This window comes from Myotis myotis, unplaced genomic scaffold, assembly GCF_014108235.1.
Source record: "Myotis myotis isolate mMyoMyo1 unplaced genomic scaffold, mMyoMyo1.p scaffold_m19_p_8, whole genome shotgun sequence".
In the NCBI taxonomy this organism is placed as follows: Eukaryota; Metazoa; Chordata; class Mammalia; order Chiroptera; family Vespertilionidae; genus Myotis; species Myotis myotis.
In genome coordinates, this window is record NW_023416390.1 from 45,138,046 (window position 1) to 45,155,432 (window position 17,387).

The following is a 17,387-nucleotide window of genomic DNA, read 5'->3' on the forward strand; positions in this document are numbered from 1 at the left end:
GGGGGTGCATATATCCTTTCTGATTGGTGTTTCTGGTTTCTTGGGATATATTCCCAGAAGTGGGATCACAGGGTCAAATGGGAGTTCCATTTTCAGTTTTTTAAGGAAACTCCATACTGTCTTCCATAGTGGCTGCACCAGTCTGCATTCCCACCAGCAGATGCTCACTGCCACTATAGCTAGCAAGTCAACCGAGGAGAAACAAGCTGAAGGTGTGATGAGCAAGAGCCGTAGACAAGATTTCTTTCCTGTCATTCATTAGGTCAAAAGAAAGAACATAGTTAAGGTGGTTTTTAATAACCTCGTTTTAAAAAGAATTCCAGCATAATCATTTAACTTTCTAAAACTGGACAGGTGTTCCATCTGGTCTCTGGGTAGCGGAAGCTCAACCAGAAAACAAGCATTTGCCAGAAACACCAGAAAGGACTGGAATCTGACTTCACTGTGACTCTGATTTTCAATACACGCTTTGGACAACGGCCGCATGGTTTCAGACACCAGACCCAGTGGGGGCGGGGGGGGGAGGGGAGAGAGAGGAGTGGTCTGATGCGGTGTCTTTTGAAACACCCAGATCAGTGGTCAGCAAACTGCGGCTCGCAAGCCACATGCGGCTCTTCGGCCCCTTGAGCGTGGCCCTTCCATAAAATACCGACTTCTGCGCATGGGCCACGGAGTTTCAATTGCACTGTACGTGCGCGCCCGCACATGGTATTTTGTGGAAGAGCCACACTCAAGAGGCCAAAGAGCCGCACGTGGCTCGCGAGCCGCAGTTTGCCGACCACTGACCCAGATGATGCCAAAACATTTAATTCTTTTCACCACTTGGTATACTGAGTGAAATAGTTGTTTTACGTTATTCAAACCAATCATGCCCTGTCATATTTCTCTTCTCTAAAAAGGAGCCTGGTCAAGGGCACACTGCACGCTAATCAGTGGATGGCGTGACACTGGCCACAGTCCCAGAACAGTACTGCACGCGTGTGCTACTGCAGGCCTGGGGCCAGACCACCTGGGTTCTTCCACTGCGGTGGTTCTCAACCTTCTGGCCCTTTAAATACAGTTCCTCATGTTGTGACCCAACGATAAAATTATTTTCATTGCTACTTCATAACTGTAGTGTTGCTACTGTTATGACTCAATGTAAATATCTGGCATGCAGGATGGTCTCAGGTGACCCCTGTGAAAGGGTCATTTGACCGCCAAAGGGGTCGCGACCCACAGGTTGAGAACCACTGCTCTACTGGATCCATCTTATACGACGTGATTTGGGCAGGTTACCCGACCTGTCCAGGCCTCGGTTTTTGCATCTGTGATGTCAGGGTTGATATGTGGATTAAAAAAGATAATCTGAAAAAAGTATAACTATCTAGTAAGAATGTAATACATGACAGCTGTGCTTATTATTGTTCTTCTACTTAATATTTTACTCTCCATGTTTTTAACCAATGCCCAAGTTCAGATAAAACAGCTCTGCTGTGTCTCAGATAGCGGTTTAGTGGTCCAGGTAACGATCTATACTCTCTCAGCTCTTGGGATTGACTCATTCCTGAAAGATAGCCAATGAGGCAGCCCTCTAGGCAACTACTGTATTCACCTTTTACTAAAATACAATAATGTTTTACCAATTTTATTCCCCTCATCTTTTCATTTTGAAGCATTTAAAACATTAAATTTATTATTCAGCTAATCCAGGTTTATCATAGAAAACATTAAAGATAAACAAATAGAAAACATTCTTCCATAATTTTATTGCCCAATGATAACAATGACCTTTTGATATTTTTTCTATGTACACACAAATATACATATAAACATATATTTTACAAAAATGGAATCACTCTAAACATACTGGATTGTAGCCTCTATTTTAAAATAATTTTATCAGATCTCTGTTATCATGAATTTCTCCATACTATTCTGTGAATGGAGATATTGTAACTTTTAAAAACCACAAATAAACAATAAAAGCAAAATGAATCTCCTTTTTATTGCACTTTATGCCATTTTCAGTTTTATGATTCTAAGGATAGAGGTGTCCTACATTCTTGCATAATCTTCTCATTCATTTTTTTAGGAATACCTTCTTTGGAAAGGTAGTATTTTTGTCACCAGCAATGCATGAGAAAATTCATAACACTGGGTATTTTCATGATATAAATTTTTACTAATCTGAGAAGCGAATTATGTTCCCTTATGTTTATTTACTTGACTGCTAAATGAGGTTGAATATATTTCATATGTTTCTTGGCCATTGGGTTTCTTTTTTTGGGGAACTGCCTTTTTGTGTCCTTTAGTATGATAGTAAATAGTATGATACTATTCTCAAAATAGTAATAATTATTTGTATACTTATACTTCATAGTTCAACACTGGGCATTCCATGTGCATTGGGTCTGATCTGTTCATCACCAAACCCAATACCCAGAAGGGCACCTTGCCTCAGCCAAAGTTCAACAAATATTTGAGTGAATGCATGTAAGAACATTTGTCGTGGCAAACAAATTAACTTGCATATTTATATTCTCTTGTGCAATACCATACTGTCTTTTTATATTATTAGCACCATTGCATTCTCTTCCCCAAATAGTTATTGAGCAACTGCTATGGTCAAGGCACCTTCTAGATGCTATAGGTACAGTGATAAACCTGATCCACTTTAGCCAGTGACACACACACACACATTAAGTAAACTGTAAATTACTTATTAATTACAATAACAGTCATGGGTATCTCTACTTCCTTAGAATAGATTCCTAGAGATGGAATTTCTCTGACAAATGGTATGAAAAATTTAAAGGTTCCTGATCCTAAATGATTTCTGGGAAGGCTGTATCAGTTTACAATCCTGCCAGCCATGTGTGAGAGTGCCTGCCTCACAGTCCATATATGTGGAGGAATAGCAGTGCTTTTAATTAACCTTCACCAGTTTGATAGGTAAAATATTATTATCTACTTGATATACTGTGAATGTTATAAACAGGGATGAATTTTAAACAAAACAAACTATATTTTGCAAGAACTCTGAGGGAGGAAGAACCATGCACCTCCTGAGGGACTGAAAGCCAGAAATAATGGACAGACCGACGCTCTTCAGATGAGGCTCTGAGGCCAGAGTAAAGTGAGTCTCATGAGTCTTACTAAGTATTTTGGCTTCTGTCCTAGAGTACTGGTCACCCCTTTATATGGACTTACTATTTTGTATATTTGTGCTGAACTCTTATTGTAAGAAAAAAATATTAATTTTACATGTTTTGCTAATTATTTCAGCCCAGAACCAAATCCTTTGTGCCTAGACTAGAACGGACAGTATTCCTTTTGTGTCCCTAAATAAAAATTCATTTAACTCGCTGGCCTTTGATAAAGATTTCAAAAGAATAAAAATAAATAAAGTTATTGTAAAACACCAACCGAACAGCCCCAAAACATGTCTAAGAACAGGAGAAAACAACTTCATCGTTTTCAAAGCACATGCAGTATTCATTTTGCATCAGCAGGTGGCGCAAGGCGCCTCATTACCGCCTGGGCTCTCAGGAGCAGAGAGGCAGTTACTTAAGTCTCTGCTGAGTCAGGGAGGAATGTAGCTCCCAAACATGCTATTTATATTCGAGCATCATGTGACCTGGCTCAAATGTCTCATCCCAGGCTTACTTCTTCCACTCACACAATACCATTTTCTCATTACTGAACTTGTTTTACACTTGACACAATTTAATAGGATTTATAACATCTAAAGTTTTCTTTCAAAAGTGTTTTTATAGTCTCCCTACCTTCTCCATCAACATAGAGTGCTCTCTGCAAATTTCCGGGCAAACAGTATTTTTATTTCTCACTGGACAGAGGCCAAAGCTTCCAACACAGAGTGTACACAGAGAGATGGCAACTAACTGTCCTGTGTCTCGGAAGATATGATTTCAATGGTCTTTCCACATACTCATACAACAAGCTCAGAGGGGAACTCTCATTTTTGCTTACATATGAAATGGAAGACTTATTCGATCTCCAGAATTTTTTAACACAAACAGAAAACAAGCCTAGTCAGTGTGGCTCAAGTGATTGAGCATCAACCTATGAACCAGGAGGTCGCGGTTCGATTCTCGGCAGGGCACCTGTCCAGGTTGTGGGCTTGATCCCTAGTTTGGGGGGGGGGGGTGCGCAGCAGGCAACAGAACAATGATTCTCTCTCATCACTGATGTTTCTATCTCTCTCTCCCTCTCTCTCTGGAATCAATAAAAATATTAAAAGCAAAATAAAAAGCCGCAATTTCTAAGCTATTCTTAGAAATCAGGATCGTCATCTAGTTTTCTGGTTCTCTCCTTCACTTCAGTTAGTCCTGGTCCTCGAGGCCAGGGGAGGTGTCTGCTGAGCAGGCCTACCTACCTCCACTCCGCCTTGTTGTGCAGGAACGAGTTACACTGGTCGGGAAGGTCAGTGTCATTTGACATGGACTCCAGAATTGAAATGATCTGCTTGAAAGACGGCCGTTTCTGAAGAAGAGAAAATAAATAACCCCTTGTTAGAAATTCAGATAGCTCTTCAAGAGAAAATCTATACGCACAGTAAGAAGTTCAACTTATCATGACAAAATAAAATAGGATGTAAAGTCCTAATTTAGTCAGTTCACAACCGCCAGACCACTCAGGGTTAGGGAACTGTATTCCTTATTTTCAATCAATTATTCATAAGGATAGACTCATGCCTTTTTTCTGTCTGTGGCCTCCGTCTGGAATAATTTCAGTTTTTCTTTAGGTAAGGAAAGTACTAATTCTCTCTTTGACCTGGGTATGATGAAGGACTCCTACTAGTAAAAGGCAAAAGTTAAGTCCTTTAAAACTCTATGTGATAAAGCAAGCATGTAAACGTTAATAGTAGAGTCTAGGCTAGGGGATAGGTATAGCAGTATTCGCTGTAAAATTCTTTCAACTTTTCTGGATGTTCGAACAGGTGTATAATAATTTTTTTTTTGGAGAAAATCTACTTGTAAACTTATCAGAACCAACAAAACTTCTTCCTAAACCACTTGCTCAGAAAATTTCCCCAATTTAAAAGCCATCATAACTTGTTCTCAATATTTATTCCACATTGTAACTAACTTTGGTGCTGGAAAACGCTAGGATACTGTTTAGCAGAAATTGAAAAGGGAGTGGTTAGGTGTATTTCTTTAGCTTACAGTAACTACAGTAGTCTATCTCTTTAGACTGGAGCCAAGGTTGAGAGAAAAGGTTAAACCAAAAATGGAGAAAGATAATAAAAGTATGATGCATATTCTCTCTTCATCATGCCTCATAATTATAGCATTTCTGAATAAATTACAGTTGCGGCAATTAAAACATGCATTTTAATTTAGGAGCACAAAAACAAGAAGGAACAATGTTGAGGTGCTTGCTCTCAGGACTTGAGTGCTTCATACATTAAGAAAGGCAATTTTCCCGTTTCTCAGGAATATAAAATGGAGAGATTTATTCTGAATTCTTTTTTTCCCCTGAGTTCTTTTGAGAGAGAGAGAGAGAGAGAGAGAGAGAGAGAGAGAGAGATTAAGAGAGGGCAAAAGTAGCAAAATGTCACTAATATATATCAAGCCTTCTAATAAGCAAAAAAGAAAAATGCTGTAAATAGGAAATTTGAAAAATATTGTTTTCTTTTGACTTTGTTCCCATTTTAATTTCTACCACTATGTGTAAGGTTACAAAATTTTAATTATTTGCATAGGAACAAATTATATTATAAATATAGGATTTTCATTTTGCATTAAAAAGGCAGAAGAATTAATGAAGTTTTAAATAATATAATCCTACATAATCATTCTTGCAATAAGGTGAAAATCTTTTGTAACTGGATGACAAGTACCCCTAGAAAAAAATCTTAATTTTATCCATAGAATATGCTCTCAAAGAGAAATTATCAAAGTGAACATTTAACCAAGCAACACCAATGCAGACTTTTGTGGTAATGATAGTTTATGAATACGCTAACTGCAGAAGACAAGATTTGGGCTAAGGTCTTATGTAAGTTCCTTTGAAGGAACTTAATTTTCTTTCAGGAATTATGCAGGTGTTCCTTACTTAAAAATCACAACAAGGCCCTTTATTAAGCATCCGCACACAGCATTTCTTTAGTTATCTTCATTTCGTAGATAAGGAAAATTAGTCTCAGAGAAGAATCAACCGCCCAGCATCACACAGGAAATAGGCCACAGTGCCAGGGACCACGCAGGTAAACCTGCAGAATGCTTTACCACATGAGGGTAAAACAGGACTTCCTTTCAAATTCAGGGCTTTAACAGTTACCTTTTTTCTTATTTAGAAATGTCACTTTAGAACTTGAACCAATACCTACCTTCACCTCCTTCTTTTCTTCAATGAAATATTTTGAGCCCCGGGGGTAAGCCACTGGAATGACGGGACATTCACCTACAACCAGCTTGCTCTTGTACACATTTCCTCCTCCTCATTGCAAAAGAACACATTTTTATAGCTGAATATTTTAATCTATGTGTTAATATTCTAAAGCCCGAGGACTGGAAAAAATATTTTAACCAACTATTATATGTGCATAGGTCTGGCACCAACTTCTGGTTGAAATGCTATGTACTTCCAGCCAGAGAACTGAAACAAGCCTGGGTTGGCTGCTTCGGTCAACCACAAATTGGGCATCTATTTACTCAAGTTATGTAAGGTGCTATAAGGAAACACATATTAAAACTAGCTCTATTCCCTTATATATCCTGCAATCAAGTTAGGAAGAAAAAATATTTTTTAAAAATACAGCAATTCAAGGTAAGGCACTAGGCCAGATTGTGGGTTGGGAAAAGAAACACTAATTATAGGCCAGAGTAAACAGAGTAACCAGGGAAGCTTATGATGAAGTGATGAGGGGAGAAAAGACAAGAAGGGAGAGCACGTTTGGGAATAAAGGTGGGAGGCGTGTCCGGAGGAGCTCAGCGACGGAGCTGGGAAGGCGGGCTGCGGCTGGGCGTATAATCAGGTCAAGGACAGGTGCCATGTCGTAGTTTTATCAAAATAAAATATCATGAATTTAGGAAATAAAAACCGATCAAACTTTCTTTATACTTCACATGGCTAGAACACAAGATTCCTTTGGTCCTAAGGAAGTTGAGCTTAGCACATCTTAGAGGCATCCAACCTCACGGCACCAACATGGGGACTAATGGTCTGTGCTGATAGGTGTTTATACTACCATTTCATTAATGCACCATAACTGTACACTCTCAGAATTTTAATTAAGGTAGTACAGAGTTTCTGATTAAGAAATTCACAACCTGCTTTGCATACTGAAATATAATTACAATTATAGAGATCTAGTTGCACTAATCTAATTCAATGCAAATAATTTCAGGTGAAATTTCTATTTAAATGTCAGAGAGGAAAATACTGGCAGAATTACTGTATATGCCACAATGGATATATAACTGGGAGAGAGAGTATGAAAAGGGTAGTATGATACTATTTCAACGGTACAAAATAACTGTTCTACAGCAAGCTTGCAAGTAGTCACTTATAGTTTCTACTAGATTAGTTACAAAGTGCAGGCCTTTATTTTAATGCTTAAAAATTTCCATATTCTGAAAACTCTCACTCTAAAAGAATAGAGCTGAAACAGGAATAGGGCTGCCCACTCAAAGCCTATGTAACTTTGTCACGGAATACTAATAAAAGCAACAGCTATCCTAGATAAAAATACCAACACAGTTTATACATTTTAAAGGACTCTACTTTTTAAAAGACAAAGGCAGTTTGATGAACAGGAGTAAAAGCAAAGGTGGAGGCTGTTGGTAATGAGAGGAAAGGCAAATGGTCAAGGGGGGAGGAGGGGAGAACCGCAGCAAACCCTTCTAAGACAAAGCGCGGGCAGCCCAGCAGCAGCGGCAGGCAGGTCGAAGGGCCCTGCTGCACTGCTGGCTACGCTGCTGTACCTGATGTTCAGCTGTTCTCACTTGATGGGGCGGAACAATGTGCTGGGGAACTTCACATATGATTCACGGGAATCCTGAGTTATATACTAACACAATTCCCATCCTCACCAACTATTTATGAGTTATTCCCACTAGAGAAACATGTAGAACAGCCTATATGTTATCATTCATTCCTCTTGAGGGCCATACTGGAACTGGGTTTAAATTAAGGAAGAAATTCCATTCTTAAGTTTTTATTTTTAGATCTCTATTTAAAAGGTCAGGTTGCAATAGATATATTTCCATGAAAAACTGGACACATTGAAAATATAAAATTTCAGTTCCTTTCTTGAGTATAACTCTCTTACTATAGGCAATGTTTAATCTGTGAGACTCTTTATTTTTAACTTTTTATTATGGAAAATTCCGAACATACACAATGATAGAATAATATAATGAACCTCCATATACCTATCACTCAGCTTCAAAAATTATAGCTAATCTTATTTCATTTATACCATCAACCATTTCCTTTCACTTTATTTTGAAGCAAATCCAAGACTAGCTTATCATTTATCTATAAATATTTCCGTATGTATGTGAGAGTCTTTTAAAATGATCTTTGTAGGGAAAGGAAATGGGCCATTCATGCTTAAATGTGATAACCACATGAAAGCCGAAGTTTGGAATTTCTCCAACTCCATTGTGATTGTCTAAAAAACATCACTGAAACTGGACAGGAGGTAGGTACCAAGGTTCTCTCCAAGGGCTACTTCTGGTCTTTGGTTAAAGGGCAATAGAGTGTAGTGGATAAGAGCAGGGACTCCTGTCAGACTGCCTGGGTTCATGTCCAGCCCCACCACATATCAGCAGTGTGGCCTTGAGCTCATTACTCTACCTCTGTGTGCCTTGATTCTTCATCTATAAAATGAGGATAATGATGGTGCCTATTTCATAGAGCTATTGTGAGGAATGACTTAATATACATAAAGTATTTGGAACAGTGCCTGACATATAATAAGCACTGTGTGCTAGCCATCTTTAAAACATGAAGGTGCAATAGTTACCATTAAAGATGAAAAAGAAAGGAACAAATTTCTCTTTATTGAATCAAGAATGTCAGAGTGCTGTAAGAAAGACCCATTTTATTGAGTTTCTAGGGGTCAAGATAAGCAGATGTGAACAAAAAGCCTTCACAGTCGATCTGGGGAACAGCAGCCCAGCTTTGCTTTGTAATAGATTTTATTACCCCTCACCCCCCAATTCAAAGCCAAACAAGTGAAATTCCAGAGTTCTGAACAGCAACAAAAAGCGTACACATACCTTGGCATCGGCTTCCCAACACTGACGTAACAGTTCAGCAAAGCTTCTGGGGCAACTGCTCGGAATGGTTAATCTCTGCCATAGAGAGTAAAGCAAAATAAAACATAAGGACTTGCTCATTAAGGAAAGAAAATACTAACTGAAGGGTCATAAGAGAATTAAGAGCATGAACAAGGACTTGCATTTAAATCTTCCACTGATTAACGTGTGACAGGCGAGAGTTTATGTTTACAGCCATAATACCTAATCTCTGAAGACACCTGTACTTTTCCTCTAAAAAATAATCGCACTGGATGGAGAATGAGGTTCAGCACAACAAAGGCTTTAAACAAAACATCAAGTCTAAAAGAAACTACAGAAGGAGAGCGGCAAGTCTGAACTTAAACACAAAATCTAAAACCACAAATCTATTACTGCACTTTTACAGGCAACTGTGAAATATGCAAACAGGCCGGGCAACTCGGAAACCAGTTCCGTTTTGGCAGTAGACGGACAACCGTGAAAACATCTTCACTACAGACAACCACAGAGCCGGTTTTAATGAAGCGCGCGCTCTGCCACTGGTAAATAGGACGTTCTGAATGCATGGTTCATTACGGCTCCGTTTTACTCAAACTCATAAACGGTAAGGACCTGGCACAACAAAGATGACAATGTGAGGCTCGGTGCCGTTCTAACATTCCACAGCGGTGGTTCTCACAGAACATATCATGCTCCTGGAGGCTGTGTAGAAATCCATGGGAGCATTTCTGTTTGTTTTAGAAACTGGTGGGTTGCCCCTGAAGCAGGTCAAGAATGCAAGCCATCCTTCAATATACAGGGAAGTTCTACTTGATTAAGAATCGCTTATATTCCATCAAGCTTCAAAGGCCCCATGTGCATTCATGTCAGTAAAACAAGCAAACAATGAGGTTTACAGTTGTCTGAGCCTAGAGTCTAACACTGACTTACAAATAAACACAAAGTATTTTTTGAATAGCTTTTAAGTGCACTGAATGTTCTAAGAACGCAATTACCAAATGAAATAAATCAAGGGCTGAGTGAGTTTTGCACTAACTGAAATTTTTGGAAAATGTCACAGACAACAGTGTTGCTCATGCATGGTAGTGGGGTCATTAACCCAACTCCATCTGCATTTGGAGCTGTGGAAGTCTATTTATCCATAGGTGCCAACGCCTAAAACTGCCCCATGACCTCACTGTGGTCATGCCTGAACATTCACACATTGCAAGCGCAATACACTTTCCATTAATTTCTTCTTTATATTCCATTAGAACATTATATTGACTTAAAATCTAATGTGTGTAGGTAGGTTGTATTGCCTCTGAATTTCATTTAATGGAAGTAGAGGTGGGCGTTAACACACAGTTATAAAAAGAGCCCTGGGGGTGCTGGAGTGGAGAACTGCTGTACTAAGAAGTACTGGGGGCATTTATTCCACAGTATTGTTCGACAAAGAAAGCTTTGCAGATAGGAAACTTCAAACTGAACTGAGTTGACTGGATTGGGGAGAGGCTATGCGTAAATTAGAAAAATTGTTGCCTTGGCAAGAAAACAGACTATCTGTATTTGGAATTACAGATAATCTTAAAATCAAAATAAAACAAAATAAAAAATAAAATTAAAAACCCTCTCCGAGTTGGAGGCTAAGCTAAACATCTTTTAACTTCCAGCCTAGTGACTGCACAGACTAGCATACAATGTACTGGTAATAAACTGTAATGCGGACTGGGGCCTTTTGATGAAGGTCAAAAGAAAAATCAGGTGTTTACTTTTCTTAAAGATAAGATGGTTGGGGTGGCAACTAATAAAACAGACAGTAATTGCAATTATGCAACTGAATGTGCCTCATGTGTAACGAAAAATAATTTTTCATAAAGGATAACATTTGCAATATAACTTTACCTCAACATTTTTTTCTAAGAACTGAAATGTGAACAGAATGAATATGGATATTGATCATTTCTATTGTCTTTTCTTACTAACAAACTTTTTAGATGCCCTATCTGGGATACTGTACAAGGAGACATAATTATTTTAAATGATCTGACAAGGTCACTTAAATCTAGATTCAGGCTTTTAAAAAATATGTGTTTTTATTTATTTCATAGAAGAAGAGAGAGGAAGCGAGATAGAAACATCCATGAGAGAGAATCATTGATGGGCTGCCTCCTGCACGCCCCCTACTGGGGATTGAGCCTGCAACCTGGGCATGTGCCCTGACTGGGAATTGAACCATGACTTCCTGGTTCATAGGTCAACACTCAACCACTGAGCCAAGCTGGCTGGGCCATATCTGTCACATTTAAGATATTTATTATTAATGCTGTCTTCTATAAGGGTTCGTTGCCTTCTATAAGGGTTCGTTGTTTGCTTTGTAAAGTTTAACAGTGCTTTATGTATCTGGTTTTAATAGGATTTAATATTATGAAAAACTATTGTTTAAAGATTTTATTTCATTATTTAGGGTTTAGAAGCAAAGACCTTCAGATATAATTTTTAGACAGTACTGATCTTCCTATAGATGCAAAAAGCAACCTTAAATGGTGAAACTAAATAAGGTCTACAGTCTTGTAAAGAGTAATGTATCAATGTCCATTTCCAGGTTTTGAGATACTATACCTACATGTCACCAGTGGGGGAAGCTAGGGGAAGAGTACCCAGAAATTCTTGATATTTTTCAACTTCCTGTGACTCTACCATTTCTTTAGAATAAAATGTTAATACGAAAAGATACCCTACTATTTGGATATAGGTACATTCTAGGGTGACTAGTTCACATTTTAAATATCTCCCTGGAAATTTAAACATACCATTCTTTATTTACATGAGGCTTATTTTTAATAAAACACAGCTTTGTCTCCTCAACTCAATAACCCAAGACACCTTCTTCAATGGCAATGGAAACTACATTTACGCTTAATTTTCATATCTTTGACAAATAAATATTGTGCACAGTAAGAACAGACAGATAAAGAAATATATTTGTAATGCCCAGTTTTCCTGAAGTTCATTAGAAAATTGAGAAAACTTATTTCACCATATGGGTTTTTTCAACTTACTATTACATGTGATAACTACAATATGGGAGGTATTTGAGCAGCATCCCTCAGTTAGTAGCTGATCATAAGATCACACCATGGATAAAACAGTAGTCTACTTTAGGGGGTTCCTGGGGAGAAGGGGCTGGCCTCCTTGTATACATGTTGAGGAGGTTCTGAAGGTTATGGATGATTCCCAACCCTCAAGTCAACTATCCAAAGGCACCTTCTAAATTCATTTTTCTCTCCAGCTTTAAAATTCCTTGATGGGCACTCCAATGTTTTGAAAGTACTTTAGATTTATACCTATAAGATGAAATGTTACTTAAAAGATTAATTATTCTGTCCTTATACATATTTTGAGGGTCCGGTTAGCTTTAAAAACAGTTTATCTTGAAATAAGGTAGAGAGGAAAAAATGATATTGAGTGCTCTGCTCCAAAGTCAACAGAAGGTCAATAATTTTCTTCATTCTCATTTGTAAACCCAGAACCAAATATCTAATCATCTCACTGGCAAAAGAAACAGGACAAGTGGGTTTTCATATCATGAAAATATCAGTTCTCCTGTATGCAAGGCCTGATTTAATTGCACACCAGGAATTACTCCCACATTTAATTAAAACAGAGCAGTTCCTGTGAAACAATGAGTAAGACACATTCTTGAACGTAACTCCTTTTAATTTTTCTTAAATTGGCAGCACTCTCCTAGCAAGTTCGGTTATCACGAACATTTCATCCATTCTCAATGGCTCAGGAAGACAAATTAATAACTCTGGATTATGTGATCTAAAATATGGAAACCTGGTTTCTCTTAGTCAATAGCAGCTATTTGATTAATCTAGTTTGTCCCTGCACTCACATGGGGAGTAGATCTATCTAATTCTTTTAAAAGTACATTAAAAGGGGACTCTCTCTCTATATATATATTCATCTTTTGCAAAATATTTTATCCTCAGGTTACACTCTTACCCTTTGTAGGGGGCACAGACCAGGTTTGGAAATGAAGAAGTTCTGTGCAATGAAGTTGTTTTGCATTGCAAAGACAACCGCGTGCTTCCATGACATGATCTAAGTTCTCATAATACCCTGACACTGGATGCTTCATCCGTATGCTGAAAATTTCCATGGCTGTGCGTTTCAGTCACAATTTTAAACCTTTCAAAACGTAGTTGCTCTCTTTGATATGAATGTACCATGTTCTCTGATGTAGGCTCATAGGTCCAACTAACTGAAAGCCTCAATTTGTGGGAAGAAGAAAAGCGAGGCTGGGGACACAGCACAAACGGTGTTTACGCCACTGAAGTTCTTTTGAAATGGAAAGGCTCTGCATGAAGAAGCGCACAGCTATGCCACTGCCTCGGCAATTCCAGCGAGGAGCTCATCTTCAATGTAGTGCTCAACGTAGGTGGCAAAACTGTAATTTTTCCCTTTTTTGAAACTATTTTTTCTTCTTTTATTTTTGAAATTCTCATCTAAGCGACAGTTTCTTGTACTATAGTGACTCCTGCTGGGAGAGGTAAGTTGAAGTAGCTGAAGGTCTCTTACAGATATATCAACTCCCAGCCAGTAAAAAAGATGTCCTAAACGCAGGAGATGGAGTTAAACTGTTCCCCTACCTTGGACGCAATGGCTTCTTTCATCACTAAGAACAAACCCCTAGGTTTTACAATTGAGACTGAGAAACTAGTACAGTACTTGTACAATTTTTGATCTACAGCATCACGACGTGAAGCTGCAACAATTAGATGTAAAGGGTCCATTCATGAGGAATAACATCACTTTGACCCTTTGTGTTAGCTCCTACTGCTAATCTTTCCATAAGCGTGAACTTACTTTCAATTTGAAGAAGATGAAAAAGTCTTTTGCAAAACCCCAATACTGTTTTCTGATCTATGTACCTGAATGGAGAATCGTAGTCTTACCTCGTTTTTTTCCACTACAAGCCAAGCTACTTGTAATCCTTCCAAACCTTTAAAGGGGACCTCCCTTGTTAGCATCTCCCAGAGAACCTGGAACAAAAAGAAAATGGAATTTTTATTCTTGTACTTTATATTTTGGCATATTACTGAAACTTTATGTAACACTTAACTGTATCCAATTACCAGACACAACCAATCCCATCTGTAGAAACTTGGGCAAAATGTATATATTCATGCATAGGACTCCTTCCATATATTATATACATTTTTTAAATAAAAAAATTCTGATTTAGAAATTAGAACATCTAGAGCCAGACTTCAATTTTTATGAGAACAATGGGCTTAAGTGATTTAACTTTATCTTGTAAGTGATTAGAATTCTCATGTATACCCATATATTAGATTTTATATTTTGTTAGTTAAAACTCTTCCCACCTTCAATCTCTGATACATTTCACTATAAAATAAATAATAACTAGGAATTAAAACATTTTTAAAGGTCCAATATGGCCTCATCATAAAAATCAAGCCCCAAATCTAAGTCACTGGCTAAACCACTTATCCCATAATAGTAGGTACTTGCAAAATTGTAACATTTAGATTTTGTGTTTTGGAGAAATATCTCAAAATGTGTGCAGTGGTCGGCAAACGGCAGCTCGTGAGCCACATGCAGCTCTTTGACCCCTTGAGTGTGGCTCTTCCACAAAATACCGACTTCTGCGCATGGGTCACGAAGTTTCAATCGCACTGTACATGTGCGCCCACACGTGGTATTTTGTGGAAGAGCCACACTCAAGGGGCCAAAGAGCCGCACGTGGCTCGCGAGCCGCAGTTTGCTGACCACTGGTCTAAGGGATTAATTTTTATCCATAATTTGTTAATACTATATTCTAAAATGTAATAACATAATTTGTTAATACTATATTCTAAAATGTAATAAAAACTTTATGTACATATATACACTGAGAATATATGTGTGTATGAGAGAGAGAATCAATGTGTGTGTCCATCTGTCCGCAGCCTTGAGATCAGCATCATTAATAAACTGGCACTGGCGGGCCCAAAGAAAGCAAACTGACTCTGGGAAGGCTGAGAGCAGCCAATGATTTTGGTTTCATTTTAAACACTAAGTAATGGAGATTTTTACACCCAGTTACTTTCTCTATTTATACAAATGAGAATCAAAATTTGAGTCTACCAATACTTTGTGAAGTGCAAAAAGAAAAGTAATTATGATTTTATCAATAATAATCCTAACAACCACTATCATTGATTGATTGATTATGTTCCCTTTTCAACTGTTAAACCCTTTGTTATCAAGATAACAAGATAGGTTATCAAGATTAATATTGACCCACTGGAGAGATATTATCCTCATTTTATAGATGAGGAAACGAAGGCTTAAAGAAAGTTAAATAAACTTTGGCTAGAACAGGAACCTGCTGCCTCACCCTGAAGGTCAAACTCTCAACCCCGTGTCACTCTACAGAAGGAGAAGCTGAAGCACAGGGAGAAGGTGACATGCCATATGTCAGGGGTGGGGCCATGGCAGAAACACACTCAGCAGTTTTGATTTCTATTTCTCTGGCTCTAAAAACAAACAAAATTTCTAAGTAAGAATATAGACTGAAGATACATATTGTACTCCAGCAACTCCTATAAACCTTTAGCTCCACTAGTATGTCCACTATTTCCTCAGTCGATGCTATGTGAGCCATACATGTTATTTGAGCCATAACCTTTCCAATGAATTCTGGATGACATGAAGATAATTAGCAGGAAAATCAGGGAAATTGGCAGATGCTGCTCACGCAGGAGAAAAAAAAATTCAATGAAGCCTCTTTGGGCTTTTAATCAAATGTGTAAGATACTTCTTTTGAGGAGCTACTGAATAATTCTATTTGAGGAACAGAAGAGATTAGGAAAAGATAAGGGGCATCCCAGAAGGAGACAATTCTAGGGAAGACAGTAAGCAAAGGAAGGTCGAGGCAGGTATGCAATCACACCTGACAGACGGCCTGCACAGGGGAGGGGCAGGGGCATGGAGAGGGCTGAGCAGGAAATGAAGCTCCTCACTTCGTTGCATTTACAGCTCCCCTGGTGTTGGGTTTGGGGAGGGGAAGGGATATGAAGCACAAGTAAATTAATGGACTTGACATTCCTAAGGAGAATGGGAATCAGGCTCAATAAATCAAAAGCACCAGATCCAAAACGTTCAGATGAGCAGCCTCGCACCCCCCTGTCGGAGTCCGGCCCGCACACACAATATATTGTGCATGTCCAGACATGAAGACAGACTGGGTTTTGTAAGGGAAAATGCAGAACCAAGAGCTTGGGGAATAACAGCAGAAAAAGATTTATGTCATTCTTGGTTCCAAAGCAGGCAGTTGGAAAATGTCCAAGATCCAATAAGATCGTAGTTAATACTTCTCTCAGAGTTCTAACTCTGGGAAAACAAGACAGTTCACTGTCCTCCCTCTCCGTGTCTCTAAAGAGCTAGTCTACTGAGGGAGCCACTTGACGGAGGTAAACCTATCGGGGATGGCGTCATTAACCGCTCAGTTCTGAAGCCCAAATGAGGTCTGTAGTCTAATTCCAGTATCAGCACATCCCCTGACTTCCTATAATTAACTCGCCAGATCCAGGAATTTATCAGAGAGTAGGAGGTCTGAGACAGGACAACAGCTTTTCCTACACTGAACACAATGACATTTGGCACACAAAAAAGCATCTTTGTTGAGGAAGTCATCTGGAGGCCTAAAAATATATTCAACTCTGCCTGAAAATATCAGTTATGGGGATGCAGGCCAAACACTGTGACCTTTCACCCCGAACATATTTTCCAACTTGTTTTATATCGAGATGTCCTCCCGTTTAAACTGCTCACAAGGAAATTTTCTATTTTCAGTTTACAGAAGAGAAACTTGGACCAGGGCAGCGTGCTTTTCCTGCCTTGGCTTTTACAAATAATGGGAAGCCGTTACCTGAGCTGCCCGCGCTGGAGCTGGGCTCACAGACCAGACCGGCGGTGACGCGCGCGCGCTCTCAGCCACTATGTTCAAACCTGATTTGGCCGAGCAGCTTCTCAAAAGGCAATGCTTTCTGCATTGTCATCAGGGAAGCTTTGTTTTCAGAGTGCCTGGCCTGTGGTCTCAGAGGCTGCTTCTGCAATGATGTTTGCTTTCCTTGAGTG

At 38.8% G+C, this 17,387-nt stretch overlaps 1 protein-coding gene across 8 annotated transcripts in view; it reads right to left on the reverse strand.

Annotated features, from left to right (window-relative positions):
- MAP3K20 (mitogen-activated protein kinase kinase kinase 20) overlaps positions 1-17,387 on the reverse strand; it is a 138,969-nt gene that overhangs the window by 49,765 nt on the left and 71,817 nt on the right. For all 8 annotated transcript variants that reach the window (XM_036319961.1, XM_036319960.1, XM_036319958.1 and 5 more), the window contains 3 exons: positions 14,198-14,284; positions 9,234-9,308; positions 4,379-4,485 (listed from right to left, as the gene is read on the reverse strand). In XM_036319961.1, the coding sequence (XP_036175854.1) occupies positions 4,379-4,485; positions 9,234-9,308; positions 14,198-14,284 (269 nt within the window). The remainder of the gene's footprint in view (positions 1-4,378; positions 4,486-9,233; positions 9,309-14,197; positions 14,285-17,387) is intronic.